Below are 18,878 nucleotides of genomic sequence, written 5' to 3' on the forward strand. Positions count from 1 at the left end.
AAAGAAATACTTGGGACGGGGCACGACAATAAACATTTCAACGATTTCTGTCCCGTGGCTCGCCACACGACTTTATTCTTCGCCAGACTCTATTCCTCGAGTAAGATGATTACCAGATGTCGATGCGTTTCCACAGTACATGTTCATCTAGCCCGAGGACCCGCTATAAATCTTAAGATTTGTTTAACTAAAGTCCTTCAAACCGACAAACAGTCCTCGTTCCAACTACGAGAAAATAGGAGAAATCTATTTTTCTCGCGAACGACGCTTCCTCTTCTCGAACTCTCATTTAAGGGCGGCTAGCACCCTTCCCTAACCACCAACATGGAAATTGACCAATTAACAGTAACGCCAATTTCCCTCACTTTCCGAACGAAGACTTTTCTCCACGAATCCGATGATTTCGTGCCCTTAGGCACACCCATCATAGTTTTCCTCGTCAGCGTTACCGTAATGGAGAACCAGTTCCGCCTGGGCAGGCGACCTAAACGGACGTGCGAAACAGTGCTCCAGTGAAAGTGCGGCAAGAGGGAAGAAAAAGGAACAAAGTAAACGCCCATCGACAAAACGTGGAATCATGCAGATTCCACCAATAAAAATAATTAATTCAGGAGAAACATATTTCATAAATAGAGCTACAGACTCTACATATGTAGAGAAAAAAGACGATATCATGGAAACAACACAATCCGACGGGGAGGAAAACATACCAATACAACCATGAAGAAAGCTGGACGGTGGCAACCTCCAGCAAAAAACGGAAGGTAACCCCGATCGCAAGCGCGAGGAAAACTGATACATTTGAAAAAAAAACGATGGCTTCAAGATATCAAGCTGCATAATCCATTCAGCGCACTGCCAGAAGAGGCAGCAACGGGCCCAACGGAAAGTCCTACAAACCGCATTCCCAAACCACCACCGATATACATAGATGCGAAAATAATTGACCCCCTCATCGAACTACTAAACAACACTGCAGGGAAAGACAACTATGTTATCAAACAGATAAAAATAGACCAGGTGAAAGTGCAAACCAACACCCCAGACACATTCAGAAAAGTGACAAGATCACTAAAGGATAAAAATGCAGGGTATCACACCTACCAGTTCAAATCCGACAAAAGCTACAAAGCAGTAATCAGGGGATTACACCCAAAAACAAACACCGACAACATAAGCGAAGAACTAGCAAAAATCGGACACCATGTAAGGTTAATAAACAACATAAACAAGTATGATACCAAACAACCATTACCGCTATTCCTAATCGAACTAGAACCTAGAAACAATAACAAAGACATATACGATATAGAAAAATTACTAAACACAAAAGTAGAACACACAAGAATAGCAACACACCCAAACCGGTTAGCTGCGGAAACATACAAAACCATAAACATGGACAGAAGACTAAAAAGGAAGCACTCAGCAGATCTTATAAAGGACATAACGTAACAAACACGAGGATGGTACCCCGCTGGGGGTAGCCACCAACATGCTAATTTAACCGTTAAAAAATTCCATCAAATGTCCAAATTGGACAAATTGTGAATTTCAATAAATAAATAAAAAAAAAAAAAAAACGCCCTTAACCCTAACTCTAATCTTAACGCCAACCCGACATATATTTCATTGTGCGTTTTGTGTTAAAATAAAATAATCTGTATGAATGAAAAGGCAACCGAAAGCGGTGTTTTATGGTATTAATAACATAGAGGTTGTTAATTGTTTTGTATTCCAATTTGACACCCTTTTACATTAAAAATATAGGCCTATTATAAATCTATTATACTTAACTCATATCAAAAAGATTTACGAAATTGCTTAAAAATATAATTTTGGGCTACAATTGATATATCATAGGATCGTACGCATACAACTAATTTGAATGAAATTACTTAGGTATATTATATTATCCTATTATTAATTTATATTTTGTATTTTAGTTGACAAAATTATTAATATATTCTAAAACTTAATACATGTTCACTTCTAAATCTCAGTTATTCTTAGTCAACATTTTAATCGAGAGAATTACTAAGTAAAATAAAATTTATTAGAATTTTTAACAAGTATTTATATTTATATTTTTTATTTCGTTTTTAAACTTCTTCTCCAATGTTTTTGTATCAGCTTCTTTTATTAATTTTACCAATTCATTGACCAACTTATGATTACCGGCTGCCAATACTTTTGGTGACATGATATTGAATTCTCCTCCTGGAACAAATCAATTCTTTTATTTAAAAAATCATTAATAATCGTTATTGGTGTTGTTATCAGTATTGTTAAATTATTAATTTTTCGTAGAGCTATAGCTATTATCTTGATTTTCTATAGTAGGAAATATAGTTTAGTTATCTAAATAATTATAAACAGAAACGGGACACACATACAAAAAGCTGTGTTAAATGTTAATTTAAAAATATGTCAAATACTATGAAATATACTTTTTACGTTGTATTAATGTAATGTATTAACCAGAAAATATAATATTAATATGATCTAAAAGATAAAAATGTGATATAATTATTTAAGAGAGAAAAGGGAAAAGATGAAAGGATGTGCTAAGTCTTAATTTAGTAATATTTAGTATGTCGGATTATATGAGATTACCGCAAATTGCGTTAGGAGTTATCTACCATTTGTATCTATTACTACACCTCCCGATTCTCGAATAATAAGTACACCAGCAGCTACATCCCATGGCATCAAATTGTCGGTATGGTATCCTTCTGCTGCACCCATTGCTACATAACACAGACTCAATGCCGCTGATCCTATTGTTCGTATCCCATGTGCTATCGAAACGAAAGCTTCCACTCTGCCAAGAGTAATGTCCCTAATATTCTCGATTGTTGCATAAGAAGCCTCTAAACAAAGTAAGGAATGCTCCAGCCCTGAAAACACGTTATACGTGTACATTTTAATGACTATTCAGTTACTAAATTATGCTATAGGAAGTAGAGATATTCGATTCTCTTCGTCAGTTGAAAATTGCATTGAGCTCGATGTCAAAGCATTATCATAGTTTTACCATTTTTCGTTTATTTTTCATCTCAACGTTTGCTGTGTTTTAATTTATCGAAGATAATAAATTAATGGAATTAAACCTAACAGATTAGAATAGAAAATTCGATATAAAGAATATTCGAAGCCAAATATAAAAAAGTAATTAATAAATAATAGCAACAAAAATATTAATATTACTATATAATACGAAATAATTCATAGCGAATGAATTTGCAATATCGTTGAGATTTGTAGTCGTTTTTCTCAATGTAAATGATATAAAATATGAGAATCAGTTGAACTTATTCTACATACTTTACAATACATTATATTATGTCAAAACATACTACTAGAAATCGGAAAGAAAACAATACTTTATTTCGGTTTGTCAATTTCAATAATTAATTATATATAAAATATGCATTGTATTAGATTGTATTAGAGAAATATATAAAACATACATTTGTAAACTCACTTTCTATACTAGAGCTTTTAATAAGCTTCCCATTTAAGTAGGCTCCTCGTCCTCTCTTAGCTGTGAATAATTGTTCTAATACAGGATTATAAACAATACCAATTTCTAGTTCTTTTTTTACTGCCAGTCCAATTGATATACAAGTGAAAGGAAAAGAGTGTACAAAATTTGTGGTTCCATCAATCGGGTCAATGATCCACGTGGGATCGTCTGTTAATTCTGGTAAATGATTTGTGGACGAAACTGTTTCTTCAGCAATAAATCTATAAATGATATAAATATGACATCAATTCATTGTTACATGTTTCATAGTACAAAACTGTATATATAATATACACAGGGTTCGGCCAAATAATATGTAAGAGTGTGCAGGACATAATTCCTTGTAGAGTGTTCTGCCGCGCAACACATCTGCACGCCATGCCGCGCGGCTTAACAGCCAACGGTCTACGTGCCGTCCTTCGAATCCTCCATAGGCGTAAGGACCCACCATAAAGTTGAAATCCTAACTGCATTGTTCGCACACATGGTCTGAGTCAATCTGCTGTTCGAAAAGACTTTCTAATTCTAGAAGTGTTTTCGGCCGGTTTTTAGAAAGGTCCTTGGGTTTATTACGTGCTCTTAAGAATTACGGAGAAAGCGGGTAGTAGCCTAACGAAAAAAGCGGAGATCTACCTAACGGAAAATCTGAGTTTCTCTATAAACAATGTCGCCTAGGACCCAAGTTGGTAGGAGGCTTCTTCCTCCTCTCTTCCTTCCTAACATTGGTCCTAACCAATCGACATCGTGGATTATTGCCCTCACTTTCCTAACTAAAAATGTAAGCAACGAATCCGCGTTCTTCGTTCAAAGGGCACACCCATACCGAGCTGTCCTCCGTATTCACATCAGAATAAACTTCAGAGTTTTCCATCGTCTCTCACGGTGACTAGATTTCCTGCATTCCCTATAACTCTCACCGTTCCTATATCTCTCAGAGTTTCCTACCCAGTTCGCTGTTGAGTGCCGAAGCGTGCAGACGTGTCTCTAGTGCCCAGTGAAGTTCGAAAGTAACACGTGTCACCCAACCGTCGAAAGTGAACACAACGTGCTCCTATCCTCCCAAGTGTTTCCTATCCGCCAGAGAGAAGAAAAGCCTACGCACCTAACCCCAACCCGAACCTTGCCTCATAGCCTCACGACTAGTTATTCATATTGAAATAGCTAGCTCGATGATGGCCCAGCAATCACCACCAGGCTCGCCCGCGCAAACTCACAACTACCCCGCACTGCTCCCCCCGTGGCAGAAGTGCAGCAGATCCCCACGCGCCAACGACGCCAATAAGGCGAAAAAACGCAAAATTGAATCACCAAACACAAACTCGAACCAACAGCAAACAACACAAATTAACACTCACAATAGGTTCGCAATACTGGAATCCTCAAACGACGCCATGGAAATCGCAGGCCCACCACCAAACCACCACGCACAGAGAAGCCCCCCTCCCCAACCAATATTTGTTAATGATGTCATCGACATCCAGACAATGATCAAGTCCTTAGAGAGAGATATCTCCAAGGAAGACTACAACCTGAAGATTACCAACAACCAAGTCAAAATCCTGCCGACAAATCCAGAAGCCTACAGGAAGCTCACCAAGACACTTAGGGCCCTGAACGCCAATTTCCACACCTATCAACTCAAAGAAGAAAGACCTTTTCGGGTGGTGCTACGAAACATCCACCACTTCGCAGACATCGGCGAGCTAAAAACCGAACTATCTAAACTCGGCCACGAAGTCATCAATGTCAGCAACATAAGGCATAGAGTCACGAAAGACCCGTTATCCCTATTCTTTATCGACTTAAAACAGAAACCCAACAACAAGGAAATCTACAACACCAATCGCCTAATGAACGCCATCGTAAAATTCGAACCACCGCAAATCGAAAAGGAGATAGTGCAATGCAAAAGGTGCCAAAGATACGGGCACACGCAGAAATACTGCAACCATACCTTCCGCTGCGTCAAATGTGCAGGAACACACCCCACCGACCAATGCAGGAAATCACCGGAAACCCCAGCGAAGTGCATCCACTGTCAAGGTGACCATCCTGCCAACTACAAAGGCTGCTCAGCCTACAAAACTCTGTACTCAAACAAGTACCCCAAACTTAGAACAAAAGAGGTAAACTACCAAACACCCAGCTCGCCGAAATTCACCTTTACCCCAATCCCCCCAACCAATCAAACACCCAGCCCTACCAAACTCACCACTCCCTCAACCTCCTATGCCCAAGCGGTACAAGGCACTCGAAATACACCAAATAGCCACAGGGATCCTCCCCAAAATAGTGCCTCCACCTCACCTAATTCAGATAACGTCTCTAGGCTTGAAAAGCTAATAGAGAAACAATCAGAGCAAATAAACAATTTGCTATCGCTATTAACACTCATCATGGATAAATTAATACGCCCCGACACAAAATAAAACCAAGACGCATAGCTCTGTGGAATGCCAACGGTCTAGCGCAACGCAAACTTGAACTAGAACTATTCTTAAAACAACAGCAAATCGATGTGATGCTCATATCCGAAACCCACTTCACCGACAAAAACTACCTCAAAATACACAGCTACGACTTCTACCACACCCAACACCCCAGCGTAAAGGCCCACGGCGGCACCGGAATCATAATCAAATCAAACATGAAGCACTACGAACTTCCACCATTCCAGAAAGACTACCTCCAAGCAACAAACGTAGCAATAGAAGACTGTCATGGTACAATCACCACTTCAGCTGTATACTGCCCTCCCAGACACTCCATCGCCAAAGAAGACTTTGACAGCTTCCTGGACACCCTGGGCAATAGATTCATAGCTGGAGGAGACTACAACGCCAAACACACCCAATGGGGCAGCAGACTGGTTACAGTAAGAGGCAAAAACCTCCTCAACAGCATAATAACCAACAACCTCAACTACCTTACCACATACGAACCCACACACTGGCCCACCGACACAAACAAAATACCCGATCTCCTTGATTTCCTCATAACTAAAAATATCTCATCAAGACACGTCCAAATCAATTCCTCGGCTGATCTCTCCTCTGATCGTTCCCCCGTGATAGTAACAGTCAGTTCAACTATCATCGAGAATACACCTAATGGCTGCATTCATAACCAACACACCAACTGGTAGCTCTATAGAGAAGTCTTTACCCATACAACTTCAGCCTCAACCTCACTAAAACCCAATGAAGAAATCGAAGCAGCCACGGAATACCTAAACGCGAGCATAATAAACGTTATCCGCTTCTCCACACCGGCAAAAACGTCCATCAGCAATCACGAATACCCCCAGTACATATTAAAAAAAATAGCAGAAAAACGTAGACTAAGAAGGATATGGCAGACCCACAGAACACCGGAGGACAAACGAAAACTAAACAACGCAACTAGAAAACTATCCAAAACCATAAAAAACTACTATAATGACCGTTTTCACAAATATCTCGCCAGCTTGTCCCCCACAGCCGACTCTAACTACTCACTATGGAAAGCCTCCAGGAAACTCACGCGCCCCCCACAAATAATACCTCCAATCCGCCGTCCGCAGGGTGGATGGGCGCGTAGCCCTATAGAAAAAGCCAACCTATTTGCCAAACACTTGACTGAAGTATTCCAACCCCATTCCTCTATAGCTGCAGCGGACGTCACCGAATACCTGCACACTCCCTTCCAAATGTCCCCTCCTATTGAACCCTTCACTTCTGCAGAGATCATAGAAGCAATCAATCGCCTAAACCCCAAGAAAGCAGCAGGTCACGACCTAATAGGAAATAAAGCAATCAAGGAACTTCCCATAAAAGGGATTGCACTCATCGCATCAATTTTTAACGCCATCCTCCGCCTTGAACACTTTCCTAAGGCGTGGAAAATCTCACTGATCACCCTCATCCCCAAACCCGGTAAACCAATATATGAAACCAGCTCCTATCGCCCAATCAGTCTTTTACCTACCCTGTCTAAACTATTCGAGAGGATGCTCACGAATCGTCTCCTTCCACTCCTAGAAGAATTGAAAACACTCCCAGATCACCAATTCGGCTTCCGAAAACAACACTCAACAGTAGAGCAAATCCACCGCATAACCCACATGATCAGCCAAACCCTTGAAAAGAAAAAATACTGCTCAGCGGTATTCCTAGACATCCAACAGGCACTCGATAAAGTATGGCATGAAGGGCTACTCTACAAGCTTAAAAAAATCCTACCCCACCCATACTACTCCATCTTAAAATCCTACCTAACCAACAGACAATTCATAGTTAAATGCCTGGACGCCACTTCCGCAACATTCCCAATAGAATCCGGCATACCACAAGGTAGTGTCCTCGGACCCCTACTGTTCTCCATCTACACTGCTGACTTACCCATATCAAACGAGGTAACAATAGCAACATTTGCCGACGACACAGCACTATTAGCTACCCACGCAGACCCGGCAATTGCCTCATCCATTCTCCAGCGAAGTCTCGACTCCATGGAAAAGTGGTTCCAAAAATGGGGCTTTAAAATAAACGAAAAAAATCTTCCCATGTAACCTTCACGCTCCGAAAACAAACCTGCCCCCAGGTCACCATTAACAACACAATAATCCCAAGCAAGGACTCCGTAAGATACCTGGGCATGACCCTGGACAGGAGGCTAACTTGGAAAAAACATATCTCAGGAAAAACGAAGCAATTAAAGGAAAAACTATGAAAATTCTATTGGCTCACGGGCCGACGCTCCAAATTAAACATACAGAACAAAATAACCCTCTACGAGGCCGTAATAAAACCTGTCTGGACCTAGGGAATCCAACTATGGGGAACAGCAAGTAATTCCAGCATTGAAATACTCCAACGCTTGCAATCGAAAACGCTACGATCCCTATTAAATGCACCCTGGTATGTTACCAACGAAACAATCCACCGTGACCTCAAGATACCTACAGTCAAAGATGAAATACACAAGTCCAGAAGCAGATATAACACAAGAGTCAACAACCACCACAACCCACTAGTCACCCAACTACTTGACACGACGGACCAGATCCGCAGACTAGAAAGAAATTACCCTCTAGATTAAATCCTTAGTTTCTACTAGAACCAACAATATAAAGGTATTATAATCCATGTCATTGTATCACGCCAAATTAAGTTACTGAAAATTCTCAACGAGAATTGATTGTAAATATTCTAATAAATAAAAAAAAAAAAAAGAGTTTCCTACCACTCTCAAAGTGCCTACACGGTCTAAAGCTCCTATAGCTCTAACGCTCTCATCTAAGAATAATCCTTCTCCTCGTTATCTGTATCTTAAACAACGGCGTTACTACTTTGTGTGATTGTATAAAGTCTTGGAAATATATATCTTTTATAACTCTGTGAATCACAGTGTTATACCACAACAACTAACCCTATTATCCTAATCGAAATACGGGGATCGAACTATTCGTGGTGTCGATTATTCTAATCGTAGCGGGAATTTACGACTCCCGTTGACGCGTATTCTAACGACCGCGTCTCCCCGCGATAGCTCGAAAATACATAGAGAAATAAGAAAAAATACAGAATAAAACTTTCATTCTCAACTTAGTTTACAAGAAAATCGTGTTTGAAAATTTATCAAGTATATTTGAACATGGCTAATTTCAGACTAGACAGGACTAAATAATCCATAGAAGGTCATTTTACGTGTGAAAATAAGTCGAAAATGCAAAATATAATTTTTTCTCAAGACGGTTTGTTCTCGAAAAAATAAATCTGAAAATTTATCACAGGCATATAAGTGCGAGATCGATTCTTAACTAAACATGATCGATTTTTCTTGAAAATAAAGCCTTAAACGGAAAAATTTTATTTTATACTTTTCATTTATTTCCGCTTTTACAATAATATCATATTGCTTATTCACTCAGATCCAGTCGGTCATATTAGCCATGTTCAAGTATAAATTGAAATTTCAAACTCAGTTTTTTCGAAAATTAAGCCGACAATGAAAAAATTTTATTCTATATTATTTTCTTATTTTTCCATAAAGAATCACGTCGTTCCAGCTTTTACTTGTTATTCGGCCGGACCCTGGCAGATAGTAAAAAATGAATATTTATGAGAAACATACTTGTGTGTTGGAAACTCTTTGGCCAAGCTATATATTAAAATTTCTTCAACTTTCTTGTCAAATTGAGTTACTAGATCCCAATCTCCAGCTTTAGTTTCGATATTTTTGCATCCTTCAATTGCATCCCGAATTACCTAAGCAATACAGAAAAAAGTTGCTTCTTTCTTTGTCAATTGTTTTCACTTTAGAATTTTTTTAATTTAACGTTTAATTTAACTAAAAGACCATTCGATCTTATTTGTTGAAATGTTTCAAAACATTCTGAACAGTTGCGTAGGAAGCACTCGTATTTTACATACATATAAGATTATCATGTACACAAATGATAATATAGGTATGATAATCGTATAACGTATTCCATATTGATTAGTGATAAAGGATTATAGAAAATAATAATAATTTGACGAAGAAGAATTTCTTTTACTTATGACACACACACACACGCGCGCGCGCGCGCGCGCGCACGCACACACACACACGATATTCTCGTAAACAAAGCCTTAAATGAGAAAATTTTATTCTAAATTTTGTTCTAATTTTTTCATAAGAAATCACCTCCCCGCTTCTACACGTTATTCGGCCATACCCTGCATATATATTATTTCATAAATTTTTATAAATATATATAACAAATATATAATATCATAATGTATATGTAAACATACAATAAAAATGTGTAATGTATTTAAAAAAAGGAAAAAGAATATATATCATATACAGAAACAGAAAGATAATAACTGTAACTTCATAGACAAATTATGAAAAACTATCGATTTAATTTATTCATACATCAAAGTCTCGGTCCGCTGCCATGTCACAATTATAAAGTTTACTCTACAACTCGTGGAAAGTTAGAGGAAGAGCGTAGTTAGAGCAAGAAACAATAACAGTGAAACATAGTGTAGATCTTTTTTGTTTTTATGTTTCCCTTGTATTTCATGCTAAGTTTTACAACATTAATGCTAACACATTTAAACTAATCATTTTTCAACGCAAGTATCTTAATATTTTTTTGCAGAATATTAAAAATTGAAGTATGAAAAGTGCGCTGTTCCATTTACCCTTTGAGTGCTGAATACTCGCGGCCTATGCCGTCTGTACGGACGGCGCGCATCTAGCGCTGACGATCGCTGTGGACGGAATACTTTTTCGTTAGACTGAACTCTGTTGATTGACTATTCAAAGCGCAAATCGTAATAAGTTATAGTAATTCTTTTGCACGAGATTAAATGATTCAAGAGCGTTATTTTTTAGTTATTTTTAATTATTTATTATAAACATTGAAATTTACAGTTAACTAGAATTTGGGTAATAAACTAGAAAACAATAAACTAGAAAACTAAATTTAGTAAATATAACACAAGTTAATAATTTAGTTGTGTGTGAAAAATTCAGTGCTTGAGAAAACTAAAAAATCCAGATGTAGAGTTTTCTTACAAGTGGTGACCACTTCAACAATAACGAGGCACTATTGGCATTTGTTTACTGCCGTAAGGAATGCATTTATATTTATTTCACACAAATGTAATAGTATTACTTCTGCGTAGGTGTTCGGAAAAATTGAAAAACGCATACATGCGTCCTTAGTCCATGCCGGGCACCTACAGAAAACGCATATATATGTCCTTAGTCCACACCGATAGCTTTCGCCAAACACCTATATGCGCCCACAGTACTCTAAGGGTTAAAAAAAATAGAGGTGATTTTCACTTTTCATCAAAGTAAAGTTTTTTTTTGAAATTCATAATATTGCAATTTGTAGTCGATTGAAAGCTGATAAGCATTTGTTTGATGCATCTTTTTGTCCGACTGTAATTTTATCATATTATATTTCTTTACCATATTATTATTTACCGTGTATATTCTACTATACTCGCCAGTGTTCGTATTTATTTTTACTTTAATTTTTTATTAACAAAAACATCTACAATCTTTGTTACCCTTTTTACACCTCAGTCGCCTATGTCTGTAAAATTATTTAAAGGACAATTATGGTATTAAGATATAAATCATGTGAAGTAAGTCAGAAGTAACGGAGTGAAGTTTGTGCACCTCATGTGTTTTGTAATAAGTGGTCATTTCTGATTATTTAAAATATTTGGCAATTTGTTGACAATTAATTATTGTGGCCAGTCCGCTCTTCAGTTTCCTGATTCGTTTTGTATCCCAAGTTTATTATTTTTGCTAAACTTTATTTAATGTAACGTAAACACAACATTGACTTTCAATTTTCCTTTTAATATCAGAGTTGAATAGTAATTCGCTTGAGAATATGTTACATTTAACCTCAAAATCTTCAGTCACCTGATCACAATTCGCTGTTAAACAATATGATAGGGGAACTTATTGCTCCTAAGAAATATTCGTCTAATAAAAGTATGTGTCATTTGTATTTATAGGTATTTAAAGAACGTCTTGCATTATTTAACTAAAGTTATAACTGAGTTCTGAGTGTTATAAAGCATACAATTTATTTATTTAAGTTTACAATAAAGAACGTAAGATTAATCATTAGCTTGTTTATATAAGGTATAAATATACATTAGTTTTATAAATGAAATGATTTTTGTTTTTAAGTTTAACTAATAATTGTCAAAATTGATAGCTAGTTCAAATGTAACTGACAATTATCTAGACTAGTAGTTAGTTTGTTTATAATTTAACTGATTATAAATTACTATTGATGTATGATATTGAATGTTCGAATTTTGAAAACAATCCTTCAGAAAACTAATTATTGTTTAATTAACTCTTTGTGATAAAAAGTGTGAGAAAAGATCTTTTCTCAAAAAGTTTTAAATACAGTTAATTGCATAAGATTTTTATAGAAATCTCAGGCCCTGGATACCTTTTCAATTCTCCGCAGATAATTTTTTTAAAAATACCGATAAAATTACATGCAATTATTTACTTGTCTGACCAGTTTTGTAGCAATACCAGCATGACCTCTGGTATACCTGAAAATTGTTACAATTCTTAAATTGAATGAATTAGTGCATAAATAAAATTACTGCCAAATAATTCCCACTTTTGTAAGATCACACAAAATATACAAAATATTATAGAATTCAAACGGATTTTGACGATCTCTTATCTCTGTTTTAAAGATATCAATTTTTTCAAATTTCTACATTTTTACATTTTAGAACTATCATCATTCCGTCAGTAAATGTAAAAGAAAATATAAAAGATTCTATCTTTATACTTCTTTCTCTATTTCCTGCCTGTGCCTCTTTCTTTCTGTTCTTATTTCGTTTTCTCTGAAAATCTAATAAATGTGTCTTAAAACCATTTACAATTAGTAATGCTCCATAACGAAGTGGAATGATTCTAAATGATTATATCAAATATACAATTTTGTCGGTAACTGGCTTTATTACATATTATATATTTTTATAATATATTTTATAATATAATATAATTTTGATAATATAATTGTATATAATTTATATAATTATATATTTTCAAGAAATTTCAGAAGTATATATATATATATATATATTTGTTAATAACTTTATAGTTGTCTCGCAAATAGCAATGTTATATACTTTTTAACTTCAATTCGTGTAATTGTATAATTTAGAGTACATCTTTTGTTATATATTCAACATATACGTAACAATCCATGAAATTTTTTGTACGATTATAAAATATATGTATGTATAAATGTCATTATAAGTAAATGGAGCAATTATTGCTAAATAGTATTCACATTATTTTTTGTATCGCCAAGTTCCTTTCGGTTTTGATAAATTCATTTTAATTTTTCCAAAGTAAAGCCTACTTTTCCTTTAAAAAAAGTTAAATTATGACATTTAACTTGAAAACTGTAAAAATACTTTCGCTGATTTTAATTAAATATTTGTATGACGTAGTACTAGGAAAAATATTTGACACGTATTTTCTTCGTGCTCCTAATCATGTTGAAGGAAACAGCTCTGGATGTTATGGGTTCATCAAATATTATGGGTATTTCATCAAATATTTATTTATTTTATAGTTAAACGCAAGCTGTGGAAGTTATAAATGATATAAGATGCTTTCAAAAATTTATATCAAAAATCAGTAACAAACGGTAAGTTATACATTATTGGACCTCCACAAAATTTTGTGACAAGCAGAATTCAACATTAATCAGAAAAAAGAATTGTGAAAGTACTGAAAAAATATTTTAATTCGCAACTTACATCGTTAGATAATAGGTGAACCGTACTGCTTAATTTTTGAGTATTAACTTTCAGTGTCAATTTCATTTTTTATGCAAAATATTCAATTGATGATTTCTATTGTGTAAAGTACAAATTCTAGATTAAAATAAAGTATTCTAAAGCTGAGTAATTCAACCCAAACTTCTGTGAGCCACCTACATTCAATGGCATCAGTCGAAGCTATTGGAGGTTAATAACAAAAAATGGAAGATTTACAGAGATGAACAAATAAATTACTGGATATTTGGAAAAGAATTATAGATAACAATCAATATTTTATTCAAGATTGATTATTAGTCTAAGAAATTCTATTTACAAAAAATCAATTCATATTTTTTCAGAAAAAACAGACAAAATTTTCGAATCATTCTAGTAGTATAAGCACTTCTATAATTATAAATATTCTTATTGATCATAAAGCATTTACGTATTGTTATCTGTATCATTGAATTATTCAATGAAATGTAGGTTGTATTCCATAAAGTGAAGTAAACATTTCCATTTCCACAGTTCCCTCCCAAATGAATTTTTTAATTTGTTAATCTAACTGATTTAATTTATAAATTAAAAATACCTTCCCAGATTCGATGGTGAGCTTCAAAACGAAATCGTAATAACAATTCAATTCTTGTTGATCGATCATATTGACTAAATAAGGATCACTGACTTGCTGCCACTGTACTAACGGGTTGTTTAAACTAAACATTCGTTCGCGAAAGCTCTGCTTTTATGCTACGATGTGAACCCCCACTACAAATTTGTCATCGTATTATTTAATATGATTCCATTGTTGTATTGATTCCATGAGTTCTATTCCATCTCATGTATGGTATAGGTGATTAATACTATCTGATTTCATGTAGGTGTTTTTCATGTAGCAATTAGTTTGTAAGAAATTATTGATTATTACTGAATAACAGAAAACTGTTTTCAAGCCTATATCATGCTAAAATTTTATGTTGTTCGAAATACCAATATTAAATTCAAGTATACTGTGATCACCATTCATTTTTGTAAAAAAGAAAAATGGGTCAACCTGTCGATGTGATGTATGATGTATTTTGTTGTGACGTGCATATATATATATATAACATTATTTATAACATAATATACATGTTATATAACATTATTTATAACATATATATATGCACGTCACAACAAAATACATCACACATCACATCGACAGGTTGACCCATTTTTCTTTTTTACAAAAATGAATGGTGATGAATGGTGGTGAACGGAAAAAGTAATAAAAACATGCGGTCGGACACCAATGACGTTGAATAAAATAAAATAGCATTCAAGATTAAACTTCATTCCGGAACATTACGTTTTTTTAAACTCTTTTTGGTATTACTTTTTATTTTCTTATATTACTCGACGAATAAAGTTGAAATATATCAGTTTTGAGTATAAGAATAAATTTTTTCAAATTTATGCGTACTTAAAATTTGAAAAACTCTTTAAAGCGTTAATCTTTATCGATATTATGAATGCTATTGCTGTAGTATTGGTAGATCATCTTTCCGACCACCGAAAGGTAGTCGATAACCCTTGTCCAAAATAATATTTAATGTATTTTTTGGAAGTCATTGGGATCTGCCCGCTATTTTCATTATTTTTCAAAACAATTAAAAGAGGTTTCGTTAAAATCCATGAAAATATCACACACCGATAGGTTCACCGAAAAAGTATACTCATACTTTTCAATCAATCTAATATATTTAAACAGTCGTTTTTCTAAAAAAAACCTTTAACCGCACGTTATTAAAACATCATTTATATTTATCAAAATAATTTCCACCTGATTCAATATACATTCTCAGTAACTATAGTTTCATTATGGATTCGTAAGAATGAGACTTTTATAGTTTCTTTTAAAATAATGTGTGCATTGAAACGTTGCTTAAATAAAATAGTAACTTTCACAATAGTTCCTTTCTTTTAATTTAAAATCCTGTAAGAAAATCATATGAATAGTTTCATTATTCACAATGAATAGCAATAAAATATATATTTATATACTACTATAGATGTTCTTAACAAATGCTTCTTTAATATGGTCAATTAATAATAAAAAATAGCATATTAAATTCAAATTTTAACGATACGACATTTCCTTACTGTCACCTAATACGTAAAGTTAAATTTGAATTAGATCAGCTTCTTGTGCATCGATAATGATATTAATGGATTTGACGAAATATTTGTAACCTAATATTTCACACCACGTTCTCGTATGCAGTTCGTGCTGCGCCTAAACGACGTATACAACACACAAATATACTTGTTATCTGCACAAGTGAAACAATCTTTTATAGCAAATCAATCGAAAATGTACTGACCAATATTCATTAGTTGGCATAGTGCATACCGGCCGATACGTTTAGCGTTAACTCTTTACACTCCGAAAAATGTTACAATCAACTCTACCAAGTCTTTACAAGGATATTTTTTAATTTAATAGTTTTACCTCGAAAAGAAACAACTATATGTACATATCTGAAATTATTTGTAGATTTGTAGATTCTTCCTATTGCATTTTTTGTTAACGAAAACAAAATCAAAAAATAACTTTCTAGTATCATCTTCGCGCTGCAATCATTCTGATAGAGAAATTATACACAAGATTGATAATTGTATAGTTATAGTGATATGTTTTTTTACATTCCATAAGTAAAATTTATGTTTAACGATGATAAGCCTAGCGTTTTTACTTATTTAGACCTTTGAAAAATTCCATAAATTCTAGTATAGGGTGGACTTATTGATATTTAAATGAATTTATTATTTCATCAGTGAGGTCTAATATATATTTATTCAACATTTGTATTATATTACATTATTATATATATTATATATAATTTATATATTATTATATATATTATATATTAATATATATTTATTCAACATTTGTATTATATTACATTATAAATTTTTGTCTAAAAGTAAAATTGCTCGTTATGAAAACAATGGTTATGTAAATGTAAATGTCAATCTAAAATAAAAAAATAAAAAACCGGTTTTATTTGTAGCTTCTAATCTTCTAGTGAAATAAAAATACAGTTCAAAAAGAGAAGATAGATAATGAACGACGTTCAGTATTTTTTATTAAAAATTATATTTATTGTCTGGAGCCACGCTAAGTATACCCTTGAAAACAAATCTGAAGGTTACAATAGTTATATAAACAATAGTTATATAATGTATATTTATTACATATATTTTGTAAAATTTTACGTATTTTTTATAAACCTCACATATAAAATTTTAGTTTAAAAAAATTTAATAAAAAATTTCTTATTAATCAATCCATCTCTGATTACTTAATAATGTAAGAAAATGTAACACATTTAATTGAAAATATTTGCACTATTTTACGGAGAAAAAATTGTGTTGGATTATGATGTAATCTTGAAGGGAAATTTCAATTTCAGAACTATATTACGAATAGGTCGAATTTTAAGCCGTGGAGTTATTAAGAAGCCAGTAAAATTCCATTTATCTGAACTCTGTTTATTGGCACGAAATTCTAGTTAGATCCAATTAACTAAAGTCCTATGGAGAAATTGAATCCATTTAACTGGCCGTGAACTTCTATTATTTAAATAAGAAATCATAGGTAGTGGGGAGAATCAATAAATTCCTATTATATAAGCTCTAGTTATATAAACTGTTTGTCGTTTGAGGGGGTCAGATAAATAAAGCATTGTTTAGAAGAATTAGATTTTACAGTTTGTTGCAATGTATTATCTACTTGATATTAAATTATCTAAGTAAATTATTCACAAGCTATGTTGATCAACTTTATAAATTGAGAAGTAAAAAAAAATGATGGTATTAAAAAACCTTATATTTTCTAATGTATCTTGATATTTCTAATTATTTCGTCATGACCTGGAGTATATACATATAGGAATAAGTTTATCTTTTATTAGAAGCTATTTTATGTTTTATGAAATTGCAGTAAGTAAATATGATTAATTTAACCTCTGTGAGACTCATATTATTCATACATTGTACATTCCTGTGCTGTTACACTGGCTCATTGGTATATAAAATTAAAGGATAATTTCGTTGATGAAAAATTAATGATATTTAAACTATTATAATTCCGTTGAAAAAATAAAATTGTATAACTACATGAGCTCATTTTAATCCTCTTTCACAATTCTGTGTATATTCTTTTAACAGGTGGTGAAGCGAAGATATTTTCTCTTTTCGAAAATTTTATAAATTCAGATAGCTCTACGGAGTTAAAATTTTTTTGTTTACAACAACGACTGAGACTCGTGGTACTTCGTTCGAACCAAACGTAAACACGACTCTGGCTCGTGGTATTTCATTCAGAACTAACGTAAACATGAGTCAGACTCGTGGTTCCGTTGTTCTCGATATTTTCTTACTTTAGTTACGTGTAATTGTTCGTTACACTCACACATTTAGGTTATAATTTCCTAAAAGAATTAAACAATCCTTATACCTATCATGCCAGTAAAAAAGAAAATCTAATATTGATGATGGTAGTGAGAAATATATTATTATTGCGGATAGTGATTCGGTAAATACTTCTGATATTGATAGTTATGGTAGCGATATTGTGTTTCCTATTGTGTTTCATTGTTAATTTAAATTAAGTATTAATTTACAAATTGCTATTGATACATTATCCACTTTTAAATAATAAATCATTTTTATTCACTGATGAATCGATCATAATTACTTCCCAGACATCTTAAAAGTATTAGTTGTATCCAAACATGTTTATTATTTCACAATTCCTATTGTTGAGCCGAAATAATGTACATGCCATAAGACGTATACACTTTGCGCAAGTTCGAGCACACTGCTAAATAGCTAAATGGTTCGACGCGTGACCGACCTTCTTGTTTATTGTGGCCCGAGCAATCGAGAGTTAACGGGTAGGACAAGGGGTCAAATGAAAAGTGTGCCGTCGGCATTGGAATAATTCAAAGTATATCACGAGGAGGTTGAACGGTCAAACTTGAACCACGCGTGACGTATGT

The 18,878-nt window shown here is 33.9% G+C and overlaps 1 protein-coding gene across 3 annotated transcripts; it reads right to left on the reverse strand.

The window, feature by feature from the left end:
- Positions 1–1,718: 1,718 nt before the first annotated feature.
- Positions 1,719–14,579, reverse strand: LOC100649364 (inositol monophosphatase 2). Of its 3 annotated transcripts, none has more exons than XM_048407941.1 (5): positions 14,426–14,579; positions 9,644–9,777; positions 3,488–3,750; positions 2,664–2,900; positions 1,719–2,220 (listed from the first exon to the last, which is right to left on the reverse strand). In XM_048407941.1, the coding sequence occupies exons 1-5, from the start codon at positions 14,555–14,557 to the stop codon at positions 2,066–2,068; spliced, it is 921 nt and encodes a 306-aa protein (XP_048263898.1). In that variant the 5' UTR covers positions 14,558–14,579; the 3' UTR covers positions 1,719–2,065. The 3 variants fall into 3 exon arrangements, with proteins under 3 accessions (XP_048263898.1, XP_048263897.1, XP_048263899.1); XM_048407940.1 differs by having other exon boundaries at positions 2,643–2,900; XM_048407942.1 differs by having other exon boundaries at positions 2,035–2,220; positions 2,617–2,900.
- Positions 14,580–18,878: the final 4,299 nt, after the last annotated feature.

Source organism: Bombus terrestris, chromosome 8 (assembly GCF_910591885.1).
Source record: "Bombus terrestris chromosome 8, iyBomTerr1.2, whole genome shotgun sequence".
NCBI lineage: Eukaryota > Metazoa > Arthropoda > Insecta > Hymenoptera > Apidae > Bombus > Bombus terrestris.